Here is a 19,617-nt window from a genome sequence, read left to right on the forward strand (position 1 = left end):
GTATTTTGGACCGGGCTGCCAGCGTGCTCGGGCCCCCCTTTTTGCTCTTAATCACCGGGCCCCATACTGTGGTAAGGGCAGTAATACAAACACAGAGGGTACCTGTGTTATGGAAAACTTCCTGTCTGGTGCCGGTACCCAAGACTTCTTCTCCTGCAACCCTAAATGACTATCGTCCTGCAGCCTTAACATCTCACGCTATGAAGGCCTTGGAAAGATTAGTTCTTGCTCACTTAAGACCGAGGGTTAACGCTTTTATCGATCCCCTTCAGTTTGCTTACCGACATAGATTGGGGGTGGATGATGCTATTCTTTCTCTGTTACATAGGGTACATTCATTTCTGGAGACTGACGGTACCATGGTGCGAGCGATGTTCTTCGATTTCTCGAGTGCATTTAACTCCCTGCAGCCACTTTTACTACACAAAAAGATGACTGATATGAATGTTGAGGAGGGGATGAGGAATTGGATAACTGACTACCTATCAGATCGGCCACAGTTTGTACAGATGGGAGCAGTGGTGTCAAGCAGATTATTGAGCAGTGTAGGTGCCCCTCAGGGAACGGTGCTTGCGCCCTTTCTATTCACACTGTATACTTCAGACTTTCAGTATAAATCTGAACTTTGCCACCTTCAAAAATTTTCGGATGACTCCGTGGTTGTGGGATGCATTAGGGGAGATCAGGGGGATGAGGAATACAGAAGGGTGGTGTCGAATTTCGTGGATTGGTGCAATGGTAACTATCTACAACTAAATGTTAAGAAAACTAAGGAGTTGGTGGCCAACTATAGCAGGATAAAGTTGGAATGCTTACCGATCACTATTGCTGGTCAGGAGGTAGAGCAGGTGGAGAGTTACAAATATTTGGGGGTCCATTTGGATAGCAAACTGGACTGGAGATGCCACTCAGAGTTTGTCTACAAGAAGGGGATGAGCAGATTGTATTTCCTAAGGAAACTGAGGTCTTTTAATGTGTGTAGCAAAATGTTAGAAATGTTCTACCAGTCTGTAGTGGCAAGTGCCATCTTTTTTGCAATCACGTGCTGGGGTAGTAGTGTGCGGGCCTCTGATGCTAATAAGCTGAATAAGATTATTAAGAAGGCAAGTTCTGCTGTGGGCTGCAATCTGGACTCTTTTGGGGAGGTAGTGGAGAAAAGAACTCTGAAAAAGTGTATGGCAATTATGAACAATAATGCACATCCATTATATGAGCTATTCATGAGACAGAAGAGCACCTTCAGCAACCGGCTAATACTTCTGAGGTGTAAGAAAGAAAAATATAGGAAATAGTTTGTGCCAACTGCTATGGGAATGTACAACAATAACATTAGGGTTAAACCACCAAGGTGAATGTCTACTTATTTCTCTACATTTCAGTTCACTCGTTGTGTATGTCCTATTCTAATGTATAATGTATAATGTTCTTCTGTCAACTCCACTGTCATGTCAACTATGTAATTCTTTTATGATTTTTATGATTTAAGTTGTGCTGCTGTGATACCATAATTTCCCACGGGATCAATAAAGTGTATCGTATCGTATCGTAATGCCCTGATGGCGGCCCTGCATTTGGCACATGTCCTAATAAAGACTTCATTGTTTTACCGGGCTGGGTGAGTGCAAACCTTCTTTTTTTCTTTTTTTTCTATTTTCTGGATTTGTTTTCTCATTTTGACTCATAGTTGTGGTCTACCTATGATGTCAATTACAGGCCTCGCTCATCTTTTTAAGTGGAAAAACTTGCACAATTGGTGGCTGACTAAATATTGTTTTCCCCCACTGTATATTGAAAGACAATTTGGGTATGTCTGAGAGGCTTGACACCCAACACCCAACACCCTGGTGCTGCCTCATTGCAGCGTTTTCATATATATATACATTTATATAATGTGAATATGTGTGTATATACACTGCCCCAAAAAATAAAAAGGACACTGAAATACAACTTCCTAGATATCTCTGAATGAAATATTCCAGGTGCAAATCTTTATTTCTTACATAGTGAAATGCATTGAGAACAAAAAAACATAAAAATGATCAATGCAAATCAAAATGAATATCCCATGGAGGTCTGGATTTGGAATAATACTCAAAATCAAAGTGGAAAATCAAATTACAGGCTGATCCAACTTCAGTGGAAATGCAACAAGACAAGGAAATGATGGTCAGTGTGGCCTCCACGTGCCTGTATGACCTTCCTGCAATGCCTGGTCCTGCTCCTGATGAGGCTGTAGATGTTCTCCTCTGGGATCTCTTCCCAGACCTGTATTAAAGCATCAGTCAACTCCTAGACAGTCTGTCGTGCAATGTGGCGTTGCATGGAATGAGACATTATGTCCCAGATGTGCTCGATTGGATTTAGGTCTGGGGAACAGGCGGGCCAGTCCATAACGCCAATGCCTTCATAATGAATAATATTGTGGGCTATAGTTAAATTAATGATGAAATGTACAATTGGTGGAGAAAGCTTGAACTTGATGGACCTAGGTATTTTTTCAACGTACGTAACTACAGTATGTAACTATGTAACTTCAGTCACATGAGGCCTAGCATTGTCATGCATCAGAAGGTACCCAGGGCCCACTGCACCTGTATATGGTCTCACAATGGGTCTTAGGATATCGCACTGCAGTACTATGCTCTGCTCTCAACAGGGCAGATCAGTACACCTGAGCAGGAGCGCGACACAAAGCAAGCAGGATGACAACATCGCATGAAGATGGGTGGCGCCGGACCCGGACTTGTGACACCCATCGGACCGGACCGCCCCAGGTGAGTATAATAAAACTTGTTTTTCTTCTCTTTCAAGTCGGTTCCGGGGCTTATCTGCAGCATTACAGAATGCTGTAGATAAGCCCCGAAAGGCAGTGGCCGCATCTTATAGCGGCAAAAGGACATGACAGGTTCCCTTTAAACAAAACTGCTAATGGAACAAACAACAGGTACAAATGATAGGCAATTAGCAAGGAAAACCCTATAAATGAGTAGTTCTGCAGGGGGTGCACACAGACCATTTCTCTGTTCTCATCCTTATTGGCTGTTGTTTTCTTCACTTTTGCATTTTGCCATTGGTCTCACCCCCAGAGGTACTGTACAGTAGCATGTGGTGGTATATACAACCCACAGAAGTTGTTCAGATATTTCAGCTCATCCAGGATGGCACATCAATGCAAGTTTTGGAAAGAAGGGTAGCTGTGTGTCAGTACAGTGTCCAGAGCATGGAGCATATAACAGGAGACAGGCCAGTACACCAGGAGGCATGAAGGGGGCCGTAGGACGGCAACAGCCCAGCAGCAGAACTGCTACCTCCTCCTTTTTCCAAAGAGGAACAGTGCCAGAGCCCTGCAAAATGACATCCAGCAGGCCACTATCATCCATGTGTCTCCTCAAACTGTCAAAAACATACTCCATGAGGGAGGTGTGATTGCCCAATGTTCACAAGTCGGTGTTGTGCTTACAGTCCAACACCATGCAGGGTGATAGGTATTCGCAGAGAACACTAATATTGGCAGATTCAACACTGGCACCCTGTGGTCTTCACAGATGAGAGCTGGTTCACACTGAGTCTGGGAACGCTATGGAGAACGTTCTTCTGCCTGCAACATCCTCCAGCATGACCAGTTTGGAAGTGGGTCAGTAATGGTGTGGAGAGGCATTTCTTTGGAGGGCCAAACAGCACTCCATGTGCTATCCATAAGTACCCTGACTGCCAATAGGTACCGGGATGAGATTCTCAGACCCATTGTGAGACCATATGCTGGTGCGGTTGGCCCTGGGTTCCATCTGGTGCATGACAATGCTAAACCTCATGTGGCTGAAGTGTGTTAGCAGTTCCTGCATGTTGAAGGCATTGATGCTATGGACTGGTCTACCAGAAGTAGAAATAGACAGCGCTCCATCCAGGTGTATAGACCAAAAACCAGTGAATTTATTAAATTCACTGGTTTTTGGTCTATACACCTGGATGGAGCGCTGTCTATTTCTACTTCTGGTATACCGTATGGTCCTAGTGGGTTCCCTGGACCTGGACGAGCGCTCCAACCTATGAGTGCTGTCAGCCAACTTTTTTGTTTCGTGGTGCTATGGACTGGTCTGTCCATTCCCCAGACCTAAATGCAATCGAGCACATACTATGTGGCATGTCTTGTTCCATCCATTAACGACACGTTTCACAACAGTGTCCAGGAGTTGACTGATACCTTAATCCAGGTCTAAGAGGAGATCCCTCAGGAGAACATTTGCCACCATGGGATATTGATTTTGATCTACATTGATCACTTTTATGTTTTATTGCTCTCAAAACATTCCACTATGTAACATTTGCAACTGGAATATTTCATTCAGTGATAGCTAGGATGTGGTATTTTAGTGCTCCCTTTATTTTTTTTGAGCAGTGTATATCATTTAAATTATTTTCAATTTTCTTCAAGTTTTTATTCAACCAAAATGGTGCAACTTAAATGCTGCTGTCAGTGATTAATAGTGGTATTTAAGTGGTTAAACAGCAGTGATTGTAGCTACTATTGCTATGAATACTGCTGTTAGGCATAAAAAAACAATTGCAGCATGCTGTGAGTGTATCTGATGATCGGTTCACGTGCACCCAGAGAAGTTTGATCTGTGGCTTTTCTGCAGTCTCTATCCCTCCTCCCGGCTGCTGCTCACCGTCCCTAATGCTGTAAATGAAGTAGATGAAGCCTTCTGTGTCATCCACATAGCCAGGTAAAATCTCGCGCCTGCGCAGAAAATCTCAGGCTCGAGCCTGCACACTATGCTCCACCCGAAAACATAAGTGCGCATGCACCATTATGATTTAGGCTTTGCCCACAATATGGCAGAGCAATGTGTGCAGATGTGAGCTGGCAATTTCTATGCGCAGGTGCGAGATTTTGCCCGGCTGTGTGGATGACGCAAAAGGCTTCATCCATGTCAATTACAGCAGGAGGAAGTGAGCAGCAACCAGGAGAAGGGATAGAGAAGCTGGGAGGAGGGATGGAGACCGCGGAAACGCCGCCTATCGGACCGCACCGACAAGATTAACATAGAGCGCTGGAGAACTTCAAAAGGTTTTTGGGGAGGTCAGGGTTGACGTTAGGCATCTGCCCAGGGACCCCCAACTAGTGGCATGCCACTAACAGCAGCAGACCACACGGCTGCTATGGGGCCCGTGAGTCAAGGGGACCGGCATGAGCTCGGCACCCTCCTCCCCATTCAACTATATCAGCATCATAGATGCTGATACAGCTGAAAGTAATATGGAGGAGAGAGCGTCAAATGATGCTCCCTCCCCCATCATTTTCCTCTGCCTCTGATGCAGCAGGTGCGTGATGATGTCACTCCATCGCACTCCATGCTATGTGCCAAGAAGTGGACCTGCTGAGATGCTCTCCAGAGACCAGAGCTGCAGGTGAACAAGGAGGAGAGGTGAGTATTCTATTTTTTTTTATATCAGTGAGTACGTGATGGCCATAATACTTCAGGACTATGGGGCCGCATTATATTCTATGGGGGGGCAGCATTATACTCTATGAGGGGGCTGCATTATACTCTACGAGGTGGCTGCATTGTACTCTATGAGGAAGCTGCAACATATTCTATGGAGAGGCTGCATTATACTATATGGGGTGGCTGCATTATACTCTATGGGGTGGCTGCAAAATACTCTGAGGGGGGCTGCATTATATTCTGGGGTGCTGCATTATGCTTTATCAAGAACTATGGGTTGCATTATACTATTTGGGGGCTGCATTCTACTCTGTCAGATTATGGGGAGTGCAATACACTATATGTACTATATGGGACCTGCATTATACTATATCGAGGACTATGGGGAATGCATTCTACTATTTGGGGAACTATGGGGAGCATTATGCTATGGGGAGTACATTGTAGTATATGGAGGACTATGAGGAGTATAAAATAGCATATAGAGGACTATGAGGAGTGTATTATACTGTATGGATGACTGAGGAGTGTATTACACTATATGGAGGAATATGGGGAGCGTATTATACTATAGGAAGGGCTATGGGGAGTGTTTTATACTCTATGGAGGACTATAGTGAGTGTATTGTACTATATGGAGGGCTATGGAGAGTGTATTATAGTGTATGGAGGACAATAGGGAGGGCATTATACTATGTGGGGGACTTTGCGGAATCTATTATACTATATGAAGGACTATGGGGAGATTATTATACTACTGTATATGGAGGACTATGTGGAGTGTATTATACTATGGACGAATATGAAGAGTGTATTATACTATTTTAAGGACTATTGGGAGTGTATTTTACTATGTGGAGGACAGGGGTGGATTAAGGGTAGCCAGGGCCTCAGGCTGTTCAGACACTGTGGGCCCCCCGGTCATGTGACAGGGTCATGTAACGGTGTCATGTTATGGGGTCGTGATGGGGTCATGCGACGGGGTCATCATATACCTGAACCAGATTATTTCAGAAAAATAGTTGCTGTGTGAAACTATAACCTGTCAAACATCCATTGATCTAGTGAATTTACCCTTCAGTTCAGTATATAGTATACAGTGTATAGTGTCAGTGTATAGGTAACACTGACTCACCAGTGACGTCTCTAGCTAAAGTCCTTCATCTTTCATCCAGCACAGACCGCCATCACTTCATCCAGCCAGGACTCGTCTCTGCAGGAAATAACACAGTTATATCGAGCTCTGCTTTTGTAGAACACAGTGTCACTCTACACAGTAACAGGACCGCACCCTATTTAAAACAGTGTCCTCAAAAAATAAAATAAATACATCACTGCAGTAATAATATCCCTTAATTAGCCCCTATAGTAATAATAATATCCCCCATCCTGGCCCCATGTATCTCATTCCTGGCTCCAGCCATGTGTTCTCCCATCCTGCCTTCATGAGTATCCAATCCTGCCCCATATGATCTCCCCATCCTGCCCCATCAGTCTCCATCGTATCCATCCTGCCCCATGATCCTGCACGATCTGTCTCCAATCCTGCCCCATGTCTTTCATTCTGCCCCGTGTCTCCAATCATGCCCCCTATCTACATTCTGCCCATGTATCCAGTCCTGCCCCCAGTGTGTCCAGCATCTCTGCCCCCAGAGTCCAGCATCTCTGCCCCAATGTGTCCAGCATCCTGCCCCCAGTGTTTCCAGCATCCTGCCCCCAGTGTGTCCAGCATTTTGCCCCCAAAATGTCCAGCATGTTGCCCCAGTGTCTCCAGCATGTTGCCCCAGTGTCTCCAGCTTATTGCCCCCAGTGTGTCCAGCATTCTGCCCCAGTGTGTCCAGCATATTGCCCCCAGTGTGTCCAGCAATTTGGCCCAGTGTGTCCAGCAATCTGCCCCAGTGTGTCCAGCATATTGCCCCCAGTGTGTCCAGCAATCTGCCCCAGTGTCTCCAGCATTGCCCCCAGTGTGTCCAGCAATCTGCCCCAGTGCCTCCAAAATATTGCCCCAGTGTGTCCAGCAATCTGCCCCAGTGTGTCCAGCAATCTGCCCCAGTGTGTCCACCAATCTGCCTCAGTGTGTCCAGCATATTGCCCTGGGCCCCCCGGATTGCCGTTCGCAAAAAAAAAACAAAAAAAAAAACCGAGTCCTCCTCACCTGACAAGCGCTCCAGCGGCAAGCTCCTTCCAGCAGCGTGGACTCGCCGGCGACTGACAATGACGTCAGACGCCGGCGATGTGTGCGCAGCGCTTGCGGCCGACTTCAGCTGCCAGCCTCCAATTCGCTAGCGGCTGTTGTTAACTATTGACGTGCGGGCGCGCTTGCGCCCGCACGTCAATAGGTGAAACTGCCGCAGTGCCTGTATGGGCCCGGTGAGCAGATGAGACGGGGCCTGATGAGGGCCCCCTCTGCCCACCGGGCCAATACGCCAGTCAGGGCAGTAATGCCCTGATGGCAGCGGGCAATCTGAGCGGTAGCTACTGCCCAGATTGACCCTATTATAATCCGCCCATGGTGGAGGACTATGGGGAGTCTATTATGCTATATGGAAGAATATGAGGAATGTATTATACTATTTAGAGGTCTATTGGGATGGTATTATACTATATGGAGAACTATTGGGCATATTATACTATATGGAGGACTATGGAGTGTGCATTATACAATATAGAGGACTATGGGGTGAGCATTACACAATATGGAGGCACATTACCCGGAGAAAACTGCAGATGTGCTGCTGATAGCATGATACTGTATTGTGACAGATTGTTCTACTAGTGATCATTCTGTGCCTATAATTGTTCCTCAGCCGCTGTAAAGAGGCCGGGAAACAAGAACTAAAAGACTTCAGTATTGTTGATCACACTTGTTTGGCGCCCTGAAATCAGCGCATGTAAATGCAACCGAAATGTTTCTGTGTGATGGTGCAATATGCTTGCATTTTTTTATTGTTATTATTATTATTTATTTATATAGTGCCATTAATTCCATGGTCCTGTACATGAGAAAAGGGGTTACGTACAGTGACAGACTGGTGCAGAGGGGAGAGGACCCTGTCCTTGCGGACTTAAATTCTACAGGGCCCCACTTTAAACTTTTACTCAAGACCCCACTTTGTCTGAGCCTGGCCCTGTGGAGAGTATACAAGGGGAGTCAGTGTGTTATATAACCATTGATGGACTGCAGCACAGGCTCTCATTAAGGTCATAGTTTTAGTTAACACAGGACAAAACTGCTGACAGGTTCCGTAGGCTGCCATGTATATTCCCAAAATCTTCTAAACCCACCAATTTCAGAACCTGTCAAGCACATGTACATACACATCTAGATTGTATACATATTTGTTATATATATACATATATACATATATATATATATTTGTATAAACATTAATATGCACACATGAATTTATAGATGCAGTTAGATATACAAAGCCAGAGACCATATCCTGTGTAGTAATGTATGTATACTAGCAGCAGTGATGATGCAGCAGAGCTCAGTGATGTGGACGCTCGGGAAGGTGTGTGCGCCATGATTCATCACATTACACTGCTGGGGACTGAGGGAACTTCTGCAGAGGGAGGAAGTGGGCTCAGAGCTGCTGCTGGATACACCCGCTCACCCGAAATGCTGCTGTCAGCCCTGCGCCCCCTCCTTGTGCCCGTCTTCTGCGGAATCCTCTCTGTGGCGTCCCCGGGCATCACCTCATACACAGCAGGTGAGTGTCCGCTGTACCGGGCGCAGAGCCGCGTCCTTGACTGCGGAGGTCAGAGCCGAGGACGCGGAGTGCGGCAGTGTGGGGACCGGGGAGAAGACACCGGAGCTGGGAGGTCATACACTGTATGGGCTGGAGGAGGAGGAAGCTCATAGTTATACAGGATACACAGCTGTCTGTAGCTCTATCTATATTATCTATCATATATCTATATTATCTCTCTCTCTCTCTCTCTCTCTCTCTCTCTCTCTCTCTCTCTCTCTCTCTCTCTCTCTCTCTCTCTCTCTCTCTCTCTCTCTATCTATTATCTATCTATCTATCTATCTACTATCTATCTATGTATCTATCTGTATATCTATATATGTATCTATCTATTATCTATCTATCATCTATCTATAATCTATCTATAATCTATCTATTATCTATCTATCTATTTTCTATCTATCTATTATCTATCTATCTATCTATCTCGCTATCTATCAATCTATCTATCTATCTATCTATCTATCTCGCTATCTATCTATTATCTATCTATCTATATCTATCTATCTATCTATCTATCTATCTAATATCTATCTATCTATCTATCTATCTAATATCTATCTATCTATCTATCTATCTATCTAATATCTATCTATCTATCTATCTATCTATCTATCTATCCCATATCTATCTAATATCTATCTATCTATCTATCTATTATCTAATATCTATCTATCTATCTATCTAATATCTATCTATCTAATATCTATCTATCTATCTATCTATCTATCTATCTATCTATCTATCTATCTATCTGTCTATCTATCTATCTATCCCATATCTATTTATCTAATATCTATCTATCTATCTATCTATCTATCTATCTATCTATCTATCTATCTATCTATCTATCTATCCATCCCATATCTATCTATTTATCTATCCAATATCTATCTATTATCTATCTATCTATCTATCTATCTATCTATCTATCTATCTATCTATCTATCTAATATCTATCTATCTACCTATCTATCTATTCTCTATCTAATATCTATCTATCTACCTATCTATCTATCTAATATCTATCTATCTATTTCTCTATTCTCTATCTATCTAATATTTATCTATCTATCTATCTATCTATCTATCTATTCTCTGTATATCTAATATCTATCTATCTATCTATCTGTCTATCTATCTATCTATCTATCTATCTATCTAATATCTATCTATCTATCTATCTATCTATCTATCTATCTATCTATCTATCTATCTATCCCATATCTATTTATCTAATATCTATCTATCTATCCCATATCTATCTATTTATCTATCTAATATCTATCTATTATCTATCTATCTATCTATCTATCTATCTATCTATCTATCTATTATCTATCTATCTATTATCTATCTATCTATGTATCTATCTATCTGTATATCTATATATGTATCTATCTATTATCTATCTATCTATCTATCTATCTATCTATCTATCTATCTATCTATCTATCTATCTATCTATCTACCGTATGTATCTATCTATCTATTATCTATCTATCTACTATATAAAGCTGAATGTGTGTGTGTGTATGTGTGTATGTCCGGGATTGGCATCTGCACCGTCGCAGCTACAGCCACAAAATTTTGCACAGTAACACGTCTGGACCCTGAGAGCGTCATAGGCTATGTTGTGAGGCGAAATTTTAACCCCGCGCGTTCCAATTCACCAAACAATTTTGCCCCTATCTACATAATGGGGAAAAAGTGAAAGAAAAAGTGTTGGAGGCGTCGCAGCTACAGCCACAAAATTTTGCACAGTCACACGTCTGGACCCCGAGAGCATCATAGGCTATGTTGTGAGGTGAAATTTTAACCCCACGCTTTCCAATTCACCAAATAATTTTGCCCCTATCTACATAATGGGGAAAAAAGTGAAAGGAAAAGTGTTGGAGGCGTCACAGCCACAGCCACAAAATTTTGCACAGTCACACGTCTGGACCCTGAGAGCGTCATAGGCTATGTTGTGAGGCGAAATTTTAACCCCGCGCTTTCCAATTCACCAAACAATTTTGCCCCTATCTACATAATGGGGAAAAAATGAAAGGAAAAGTGTTGGAGACAAATTGACAGCCGCCAGATGTGAACAAGGGGGACTTAAAGAGTGAGAGCGATGGTGCCAAAGAGTATATACCGTACAGTTGCTAAGGTGGGGCCCCGACATGGGATACTCACCACAAACGGGGATATGGACACACACAAAATGCGCCACACACTACCACGTGCTTGAACACATATACCACCCTCAGCACACATTTCACCACACATACACCAACCTCGCCACATAAAAGTCGAAACACAAAAGTCGCCGCTCAAAACTCGCCACGCGCAAAACTCGCCACATGCAAAAACTAGGCTCACGCAAAACTCGCCACAAGTGCAAAACTCACCTCATGGAAAACTCGCCACATGCAAAACTTGCACACGCGGAAAAATTGCCATATGTACAAAAGTTGCAGCACATGCAAAAGTTGCCTCACACACAACTTGCACATACTCAAAAGGCACCACACATAAAACTCGCCATGCGCAAAACTCGCCATGCGCAAAACTTGCTGCACACAACTTGCTACACTAACCTGTCACATGCAACTCGACACACAAAAAGTTGCTACATGCATGTTGCCACACAAAACTCATCTCACAAAAGTCGCTACATGCATGTCGCCACACGCAACTCAACACACACAACTTGACAAACGAAACTCGCCCTAAAACACACATAAGTCTGGCATTATCCTTCAAAAATAAAAATTAGATTAATAAGCAGACAAACTACAAGAGCAACAAATGTACCATATAGGAAATACGGCAGCTGTCAGTCACATGACCTGTCCATTATGTGTAGGTGTGAGCTAATATATACTGCCAGGGGGAGGGCTTCCTGTTGGCTGGGGATTTATCAGGCTGCCAATTTAGCTTACAAATACTGAGGTAAAAATACTGAGCAAATAACGTGTGAACGAGGTCTAATACAGGAGGAGATGACACACAGGTATATACTATATACAGGGGAGATGACACACAGATATATAGTATATACAGGAGAGATGACACACAGGTATATACTATATAGAGGAGATGACATACAGGTACATACTATATACAGGAGGAGATGACACACAGGTATATACTATATACAGGAGCAGATGACCTACAGGTATATACTATATACAGGAGGAGATGACATACAGGTATATGCTATATATAGAAGATGACATACAGGTATATACTATATACAGGAGGAGATGACACACAGATATATACTATATACAGGGGAGATGACACACAGGTATATACTATATACAGGAGGAGATGACATACAGGTATATACTATATATAGAAGGAGATGACATACAGGTATATACTATATATAGGAGGAGATGACATACAGGTATATACTATATACAGGGGAGATGACACACAGCAGGTATATTATATATACAGGGGAGATGACATACAGGTATATACTATATACAGGAGATGACATACAGATGTATACTATATATAAGGGAGATGACAAACATGTATATACTGAGGTGAAAATGAAAAGGTGTGAGTGCAAAATGAGAGGAGTGAGGGAAAATAGTGGAGTGATCGGAAAATGACAGATGTGGGGTCGAAAGAGGAGTGAGGGAAAATAGTGGAGTGATCGGAAAATGACAGATGTGAGGTCGAAATGACAAGTGTTAGGGGTGAATGAGAGGAGTGAGGGAGAAAATTAGAGGTGTAAGGGAGAAAATGAGAGATATGAGGGGGAAAATGAAAGATGTGATTGGGAAAATGAGAGGCGTGATGGGAAAATAAGAGAAGTGAGGTGCTATAACTAACCACAGATATTTACTATGCCCAAGCAACGCCGGGCTCTTCAGCTAGTCTAGGAATATATACCAAGAGAGAAGAAGAAAATCACAATCGAGCAGCACATATGCACTTTTCCCTTTCTCCCCCTTCAAGTCTGTTATTATTATAAAATGACAACAAAGTTTTTATATATTTTTTTCACCATTTGGACCATTGATCATTTTTTAATTCTCTCTTGGAATATATTTCATTTGACAATCAGTCCTGCACATCGGTATCATACTGGATGATGACATTTACATATACTTAGTAATTGATAATGGTACAGCAATCTCTGTTGAGCTATTTGTATACTATCTAGGAATACGAAAAGTACCGTCCACTGAAAAGTCAGTTTATTCATTTTTCAAAATAGGAGCCCATGACTGGTGGATGCCGCATTCATTCAGCGTATTTCTTTAATATCTTACATGCCATAGATCTCTGGATGTTTTGGGTTCAGAGCTGGAAGGACAGACACATCTGTAGGATAATCAGGTCTGTGTATTAGGAGATGTTAGAGGTCAGATATTGTCCTTCTAAGCTGTGCCCATTGGAAGATCTTCCAGTTTTATGTTGGGTTGGTCTAAAAATTCAACTAATGTGATCCTTCTTTTCCCTGAAATTATTTATAGGGGTAGTTTTCGGAGGCCCCCTATACAAATTTGATGGTGAAAAGCAGGTTTTGAAATTTGTAGGTTTGTCAGACTTTACTCAAATATTATTATTACGGTATATATTTTAGAGCACCATTAATTCCATAGTGCTGTAGATGAGAATCCATGGGAGCCTTGATCGCTTTGCTCTCAAATTACCGTATATACTCGAGGATAAGCCAACCCGAGTATAAGCCGAGGCACCTAATTTTGCTACGGAAAACTGGGTAAGCTTAATGACTCGAGTATAAGCAGCCGGGTATGCATTGTCCCCTCATCCCTGTTCTGCTCTGTGTGGCTCCCCCCGTCACTGTCCTGGTATGTGGCTCCCCTGTCCTGTCCTGATATGTGTGGCCCCACCCCGTCCTGTCCTGGTATGTGTGGCTCCCCCCCGTCGCTGTCCTGGTATGTGGCTCCTCCGTACTGTCCTGCTATGTGTGGCCCCACCCCGTCCTATCCTGGTATGTGTGGCTCCCCCTGTTGTATGCATGGCTCCCCCGATCCCATATGGCTCACCCCCCCCATCCCATCGTTGTATGCAGGGCTCACAACACCCTGTCCTACTCACCCTCCTTGCGCTGTCGCTGCATCTCCATTGTCCAGATGCGGCAGCTCTTCCTGTGCTGAGCGGTCACGTGGTACCGCTCATTAAGGTAATGAATACTACCTCCACGCCTATGGGAGTGGAGACGCGAGCATATTCATTACCTTAATGAGCGGTACCACGTGACCGATCAGCACAGGAAGAGCTGCCGGCGGCGGGATGGAGATGCAGCGACGGCACGTGGAGGGTGAGGAGGGTGAGTATGATGTCTTCTGTTAGCCGGCTGCTGCCGCTGCTCTGCCGCACCCCCTCCTCCGCCCGCTTTCTGGACAATGACTCGTGTATAAGCTGAGGGGGGTGTTTTCAGCACACAAAAATGTGTTGAAAATCTCGGCTTATACACGAGTATATACAATGGCTTGCAAAGTGTTTTTTTTGTGTTTTGCTCCGTCACAACCCGGAATTTTACTTGTTTTTTTGAAGGTTTGCATCAGTTTATGTAAAGAACATGCCTACAACTGTGCACATTTAGTTTTCTTTTTAATTTGAGCAAAAAAATTGAAAAAAATAAGTGTAAACTTCAGTGTGTATAACTATTCACCCTCCTAAAGTCAGTACTTTCTAGAGCCTCCTTTTGCTGCAACTACAGCTGCAAGTCGCTTTGGATAAATCTCTATGAGTGTTCGACATCTTACCACTGGAATTTATGCCCATTCCTCAACGCAAAACTGCTCCAGCTCCATCAAGTTAGATTGTTTCCTTCGGCAAATGGCAATCTTCAAGTCTGACCACAAATTCTCAAAAAATGTACATGGTCAACATGACCCAGTTATCGCATTTCGACTGCAGTTAGTGGGGTCCAATCTCTTCTTTAGATTGTATGCTCTTATGGTTATCGGGGTCCTCTCTCACTCTCTCTCCTGTAGAGTGTAAGCTCTTATGGTCACCAAGGTCGTCTCACTTCTGTAGAGTGTAAGCTTTTATGGCCAGTGGGGTCCTCTCTCCTATAAAGTTTAAGCTCTTATGGTCAGCGGAATCCTCTCTTTCTCGACTGTAGTGTTACCTCTTATGATCAGTGGGGTCCTCGCTCTCTCACCTGTAGAGTGTAAGCTCTTATGGTCAGTGGAGTCCTCTCTCCTGTTGAGTGTAACCTTTTATGGTAAGTGGGGTCTTCTCTCCTGTAGAGAGTAAGATCTTATGGTGCTCTCAATTGTTCTCTCTCTCCTCTAGAGTGTAAGCTCTTATGGTCAGTGGGGTCCTCTCTCTCTCCTGTAGAATACACATTTAGATAGGAGAAAAAAGGATCATCCCCGCGCTGCCGCAAGAAGAATTTCAAAAATTGTAGAGGTTTTCAACGTGGTTTATTCTACGCGTTTCAGGGTTCAGGTGACCCCTTCATCAGGACATACCACAAATATTGTCTCCTGTAGAATGTAAGCTCTTATGGTCAGCAGAATCCTCTCTTTCTCGACTATAGTGTTACCTCTTATGATCAGTGGGGTCCTCGCTCTCTCTTCAGTAGAGTGTACGCTCTTATGATCAGTGGGGTCCTCGCTCTCTCTCCTGTAGAGTGTAAGCTCTTATGGTCAGTGGGGTCCTCTCTATCTCTCCTGTAGAGTGTACAGGTTGTGCAGAAACGACTTTGCCCTGCCATGTGGAAAGGATGAAGGCTGCCAATCTGAATGTAAGTGGTTTATTTGTCAACTCGCTTCGAAGTATACATACTTCTTCAGGACGACCACAATTACAAGTACACCACTTACACTCGGATTGGCATCCTTCATCTTTTCCACAGGGTAGCGCAGATTTAACAAATTAGTTTCTCCAGTACCATGTGCTGCAAAGGATTCTGGGTAAACCTGCTATTCTTTGTATTATGCTGCTTGCAAGTACTTTCCGTTTCAGGAAAGCATCCACTATATGTTTCTCCAGTACCTGCACTTTTATCTTTTCATGGCTTTGCAGCAGCCTAAGCGTTTTTAGTGTTTGTGTGCTCACAACCACGCCAGCACCATTAGACAATTTTTTTGGCATTTTACCCAGATAAGACCCTATTTGCGCTTCTTTTATTTGGATCCTGTAGAGTATAAGCGGGGTCCTCTCTCTCACTTTCTTTCTCTCCCCTGTAGAGTGTAAGATTTTATGTTAGCTGGGTCCTCTGTCTCTCTCATGTAGAGTGTAAGGTCTTACGGTCAGCGGACTCCTCTCTCACTTTCTCCCGTATAGAGTGTAAGCTCTAATGGTCAGCAGGGTCCTGTCTCTCTCTTTCTCCTGTAGAGTGTATGCTTTTATGGTTAGTGGAGTTCTCTCTCTTTTTCTCCTGTAGAGTGTAAGCTTTTATGGGTTAGCGGAGTTCTCTCTCTTTTTCTCCTGCAGAGTGTAAGCTTTTATGTTAGTGGAGTTCTCTCTCTTTTTCTGCTGTAGAGTGTAAGCTTTTATGGTTAGTGGAGTTCTCTCTCTCTCTTTCTCCTGTAGAGTGTATGCTTTTATGGTTAGTGGAGTTCTCTCTCTTTTTCTCCTGTAGAGTGTAAGCTTTTATGGTTAGCGGAGTTCTCTCTCTTTTTCTCCTGCAGAGTGTAAGCTTTTATGTTAGTGGAGTTCTCTCTCTTTTTCTGCTGTAGAGTGTAAGCTTTTATGGTTAGTGGAGTTCTCTCTCTCTCTTTTTCTGCTGTAGAGTGTAAGCTTTTATGGTTAGCGGAGTTCTCTCTCTTTTTCTGCTGTAGAGTGTAAGCTTTTATGTTAGTGGAGTTCTCTCTCTCTCTTTTTCTGCTGTAGAGTGTAAGCTTTTATGGTTAGTGGAGTTCTCTCTCTCTCTTTTTCTGCTGTAGAGTGTAAGCTTTTATGGTCAGCAGGGTCCTGTCTCTCTCTCTCTCCTGTAGAGTGTAAGATTTTATGGTCAGCAGAGTCCTCTCTCTCTTTCTCTCTCCTGTAGAGTATAAGATTTTATGGTCAGCGGAGTCCTCTCTGTCTTTCTCCTAAAGACTGTAAGCTTTTATGGTTGGCGACGTTTTCTATCTCTATCCTATCCCCCATATGTATTTTCTGAGCACTTACATGCTTTCCAGTAGCAGATAGCATATTGACCCATATGCAGTGAGCATAATTCCAGCATAATTGCCTCCCCTGTATTTCTTCTCTATGCAATTTCCAAAGATAGGGCCGGCTGATGTACTCTACTACCTCTACCAGTAAGATATCCCCTATGCTAAAATATTGACAGAGCATTTAAGTGCTTCATGCAGGCATCCTCTTTATCCCTGTACTTATCTATTCCCTTTAAGGTGCTGGAAATACCATAAAAAAAATGCATTCTCTTACTTGTATATACAGTATAGTATAAATAAATACTGTACATATCTTAGGTTTAGGTATCAAAAGACAGTGGTCGAGCTCGACATTCACTGTACACAGAATACACACATGCCGTACTTATACAAATATAACTCTTCCCCTTTTAGCAATGGACGGTGAATCTCTGGATCCGTTCCTGAATACAAGGTTTCCATACTTAAAGGCCATAACAATCTATCCTCAGCTACTGAAGTAGGAGAGTTGATCTCTATGAGCCCAAGGAGGACTGTGCACATTTATCAAGCTGTAAGACGCCATATTGATTTGTCAGACTGCAGTTGAAGGTTAAACTGTGAACATAATGGCGTTACACAAATAGAAAGTGCAATTCTGCGTCTTTTCTCCCAGGTCTTAATGTGACACCACAGGCTCCGGTACATAATGAAGATGGCTTTAATAATTACACCATAGCAGAGCACAGCATATCCATAGCAGGTAAGTCCCGCTTCTAGATGGACATATTGATCCATGATTGTTCATGTCATTCATTTATTTAAATTGTAATGAATGTAAGATTGGGGCATGCTACGTTTATAGGCAGATGTGCTCTGTCTTGTCATTGTATTTGATATAAAGCACAACAGATGTATCAACAACATGTTAACTTTTCATCATCTTTTATCACAATTCAGCATTTTGTTATTTCTCCTGGGGATATTTGCATAAATTGACAATTAGACGTTAGCATTCCACTTGTCAGAAGTATTTGCCCTGCATAGCTTGCCACTTTCCAATAGGTGCTGACAGCAGTTGACTGCACAGGAACATTCTCCATTGCCAAGGAAAACAATAAAGGTAAATTCCCACGATCAGTAAATGCTGTGGGTTGGACGCTGCGTACATCCGCAGTGCCCAACCACAGCGTCCAGATGCTACATCATAGTGGATGGGATTTCAAGGAATCCCATCTCCACTATGCATGCACATACGCCTTCAGCTTCCCTGCAGAGCCTGACATGTGGCGCATCTTTCCAGACTGCAGCATGTGTATTTATCTTGCAGAGACGAGAGTCTCCGCAAGATAAATTTTACCCTAACAATGTGTATGTGCTGCGTCCAAAGTGCTGCCAATTACTGACCGTGTGCACCTGGCATAACATCTACTTATAAATTTAGTTATTCATTTACAGGAGGAATTTATATTTTGTAGAAAATATTAAAGCTTGCTAAAACAGATATATTAAAACTGGCAGAGCTTTCTTACTAAAAGAGGACAAATTAAAGGGCTTATCCATTTCTTTGTTTTTTATTATGGGCCTAAAATCTACAGACAAGTAGTTGCTGATTACAGGGGCCGACTCTGACAGCTTGGGGCCCCTGTGCAAGAAATGTGCCTGGACACCCCTCCTTTTAAGGCGACAATGCTACAGATATATATATATATATATATATATATATACAGTGGGGCAAAAAAGTATTTAGTCAGTCAGCAATAGTGCAAGTTCCACCACTTAAAAAGATGAGAGGCGTCTGTAATTTAGATCATAGGTAGACCTCAACTATGGGAGACAAACTGAGAAAAAAAAATCTAGAAAATCACATTGTCTGTTTTTTTAACATTTTATTTACATATTATGGTGGAAAATAAGTATTTGGTCAGAAACAAAATTTCATCTCAATACTTTGTAATATATCCTTTGTTGGCAATGACAGAGGTCAAACGTTTTCTGTAAGTCTTCACAAGGTTGCCACACACTGTTGTTGGTATGTTGGCCCATTCCTCCATGCAGATCTCCTCTAGAGCAGTGATGTTTTTGGCTTTTCGCTTGGCAACACGGACTTTCAACTCCCTCCAAAGGTTTTCTATAGGGTTGAGATCTGGAGACTGGCTAGGCCACTCCAGGACCTTGAAATGCTTCTTACGAAGCCACTCCTTCGTTGCCCTGGTGGTGTGCTTTGGATCATTGTCATGTTGAAAGACCCAGCCACGTTTCATCTTCAATGCCCTTGCTGATGGAAGGAGGTTTGCACTCAAAATCTCACGATACATGGCCCCATTCATTCTTTCATGTACCCGG

General features: G+C 43.1%; 1 protein-coding gene across 1 annotated transcript in view; it reads left to right on the forward strand.

The window, feature by feature from the left end:
- Positions 1-8,942: 8,942 nt before the first annotated feature.
- The window catches only part of EMB (embigin), a 51,145-nt gene continuing 40,470 nt past the window's right edge, over positions 8,943-19,617 (forward strand). Inside the window, exons 1-2 of the mRNA XM_069748629.1 lie at positions 8,943-9,163; positions 17,948-18,034. Of these exons, the coding sequence (XP_069604730.1) occupies positions 8,977-9,163; positions 17,948-18,034 (274 nt within the window). The 5' untranslated portion in view covers positions 8,943-8,976. The remainder of the gene's footprint in view (positions 9,164-17,947; positions 18,035-19,617) is intronic.

This window comes from Ranitomeya imitator, chromosome 1 (assembly GCF_032444005.1).
Source record: "Ranitomeya imitator isolate aRanImi1 chromosome 1, aRanImi1.pri, whole genome shotgun sequence".
NCBI lineage: Eukaryota > Metazoa > Chordata > Amphibia > Anura > Dendrobatidae > Ranitomeya > Ranitomeya imitator.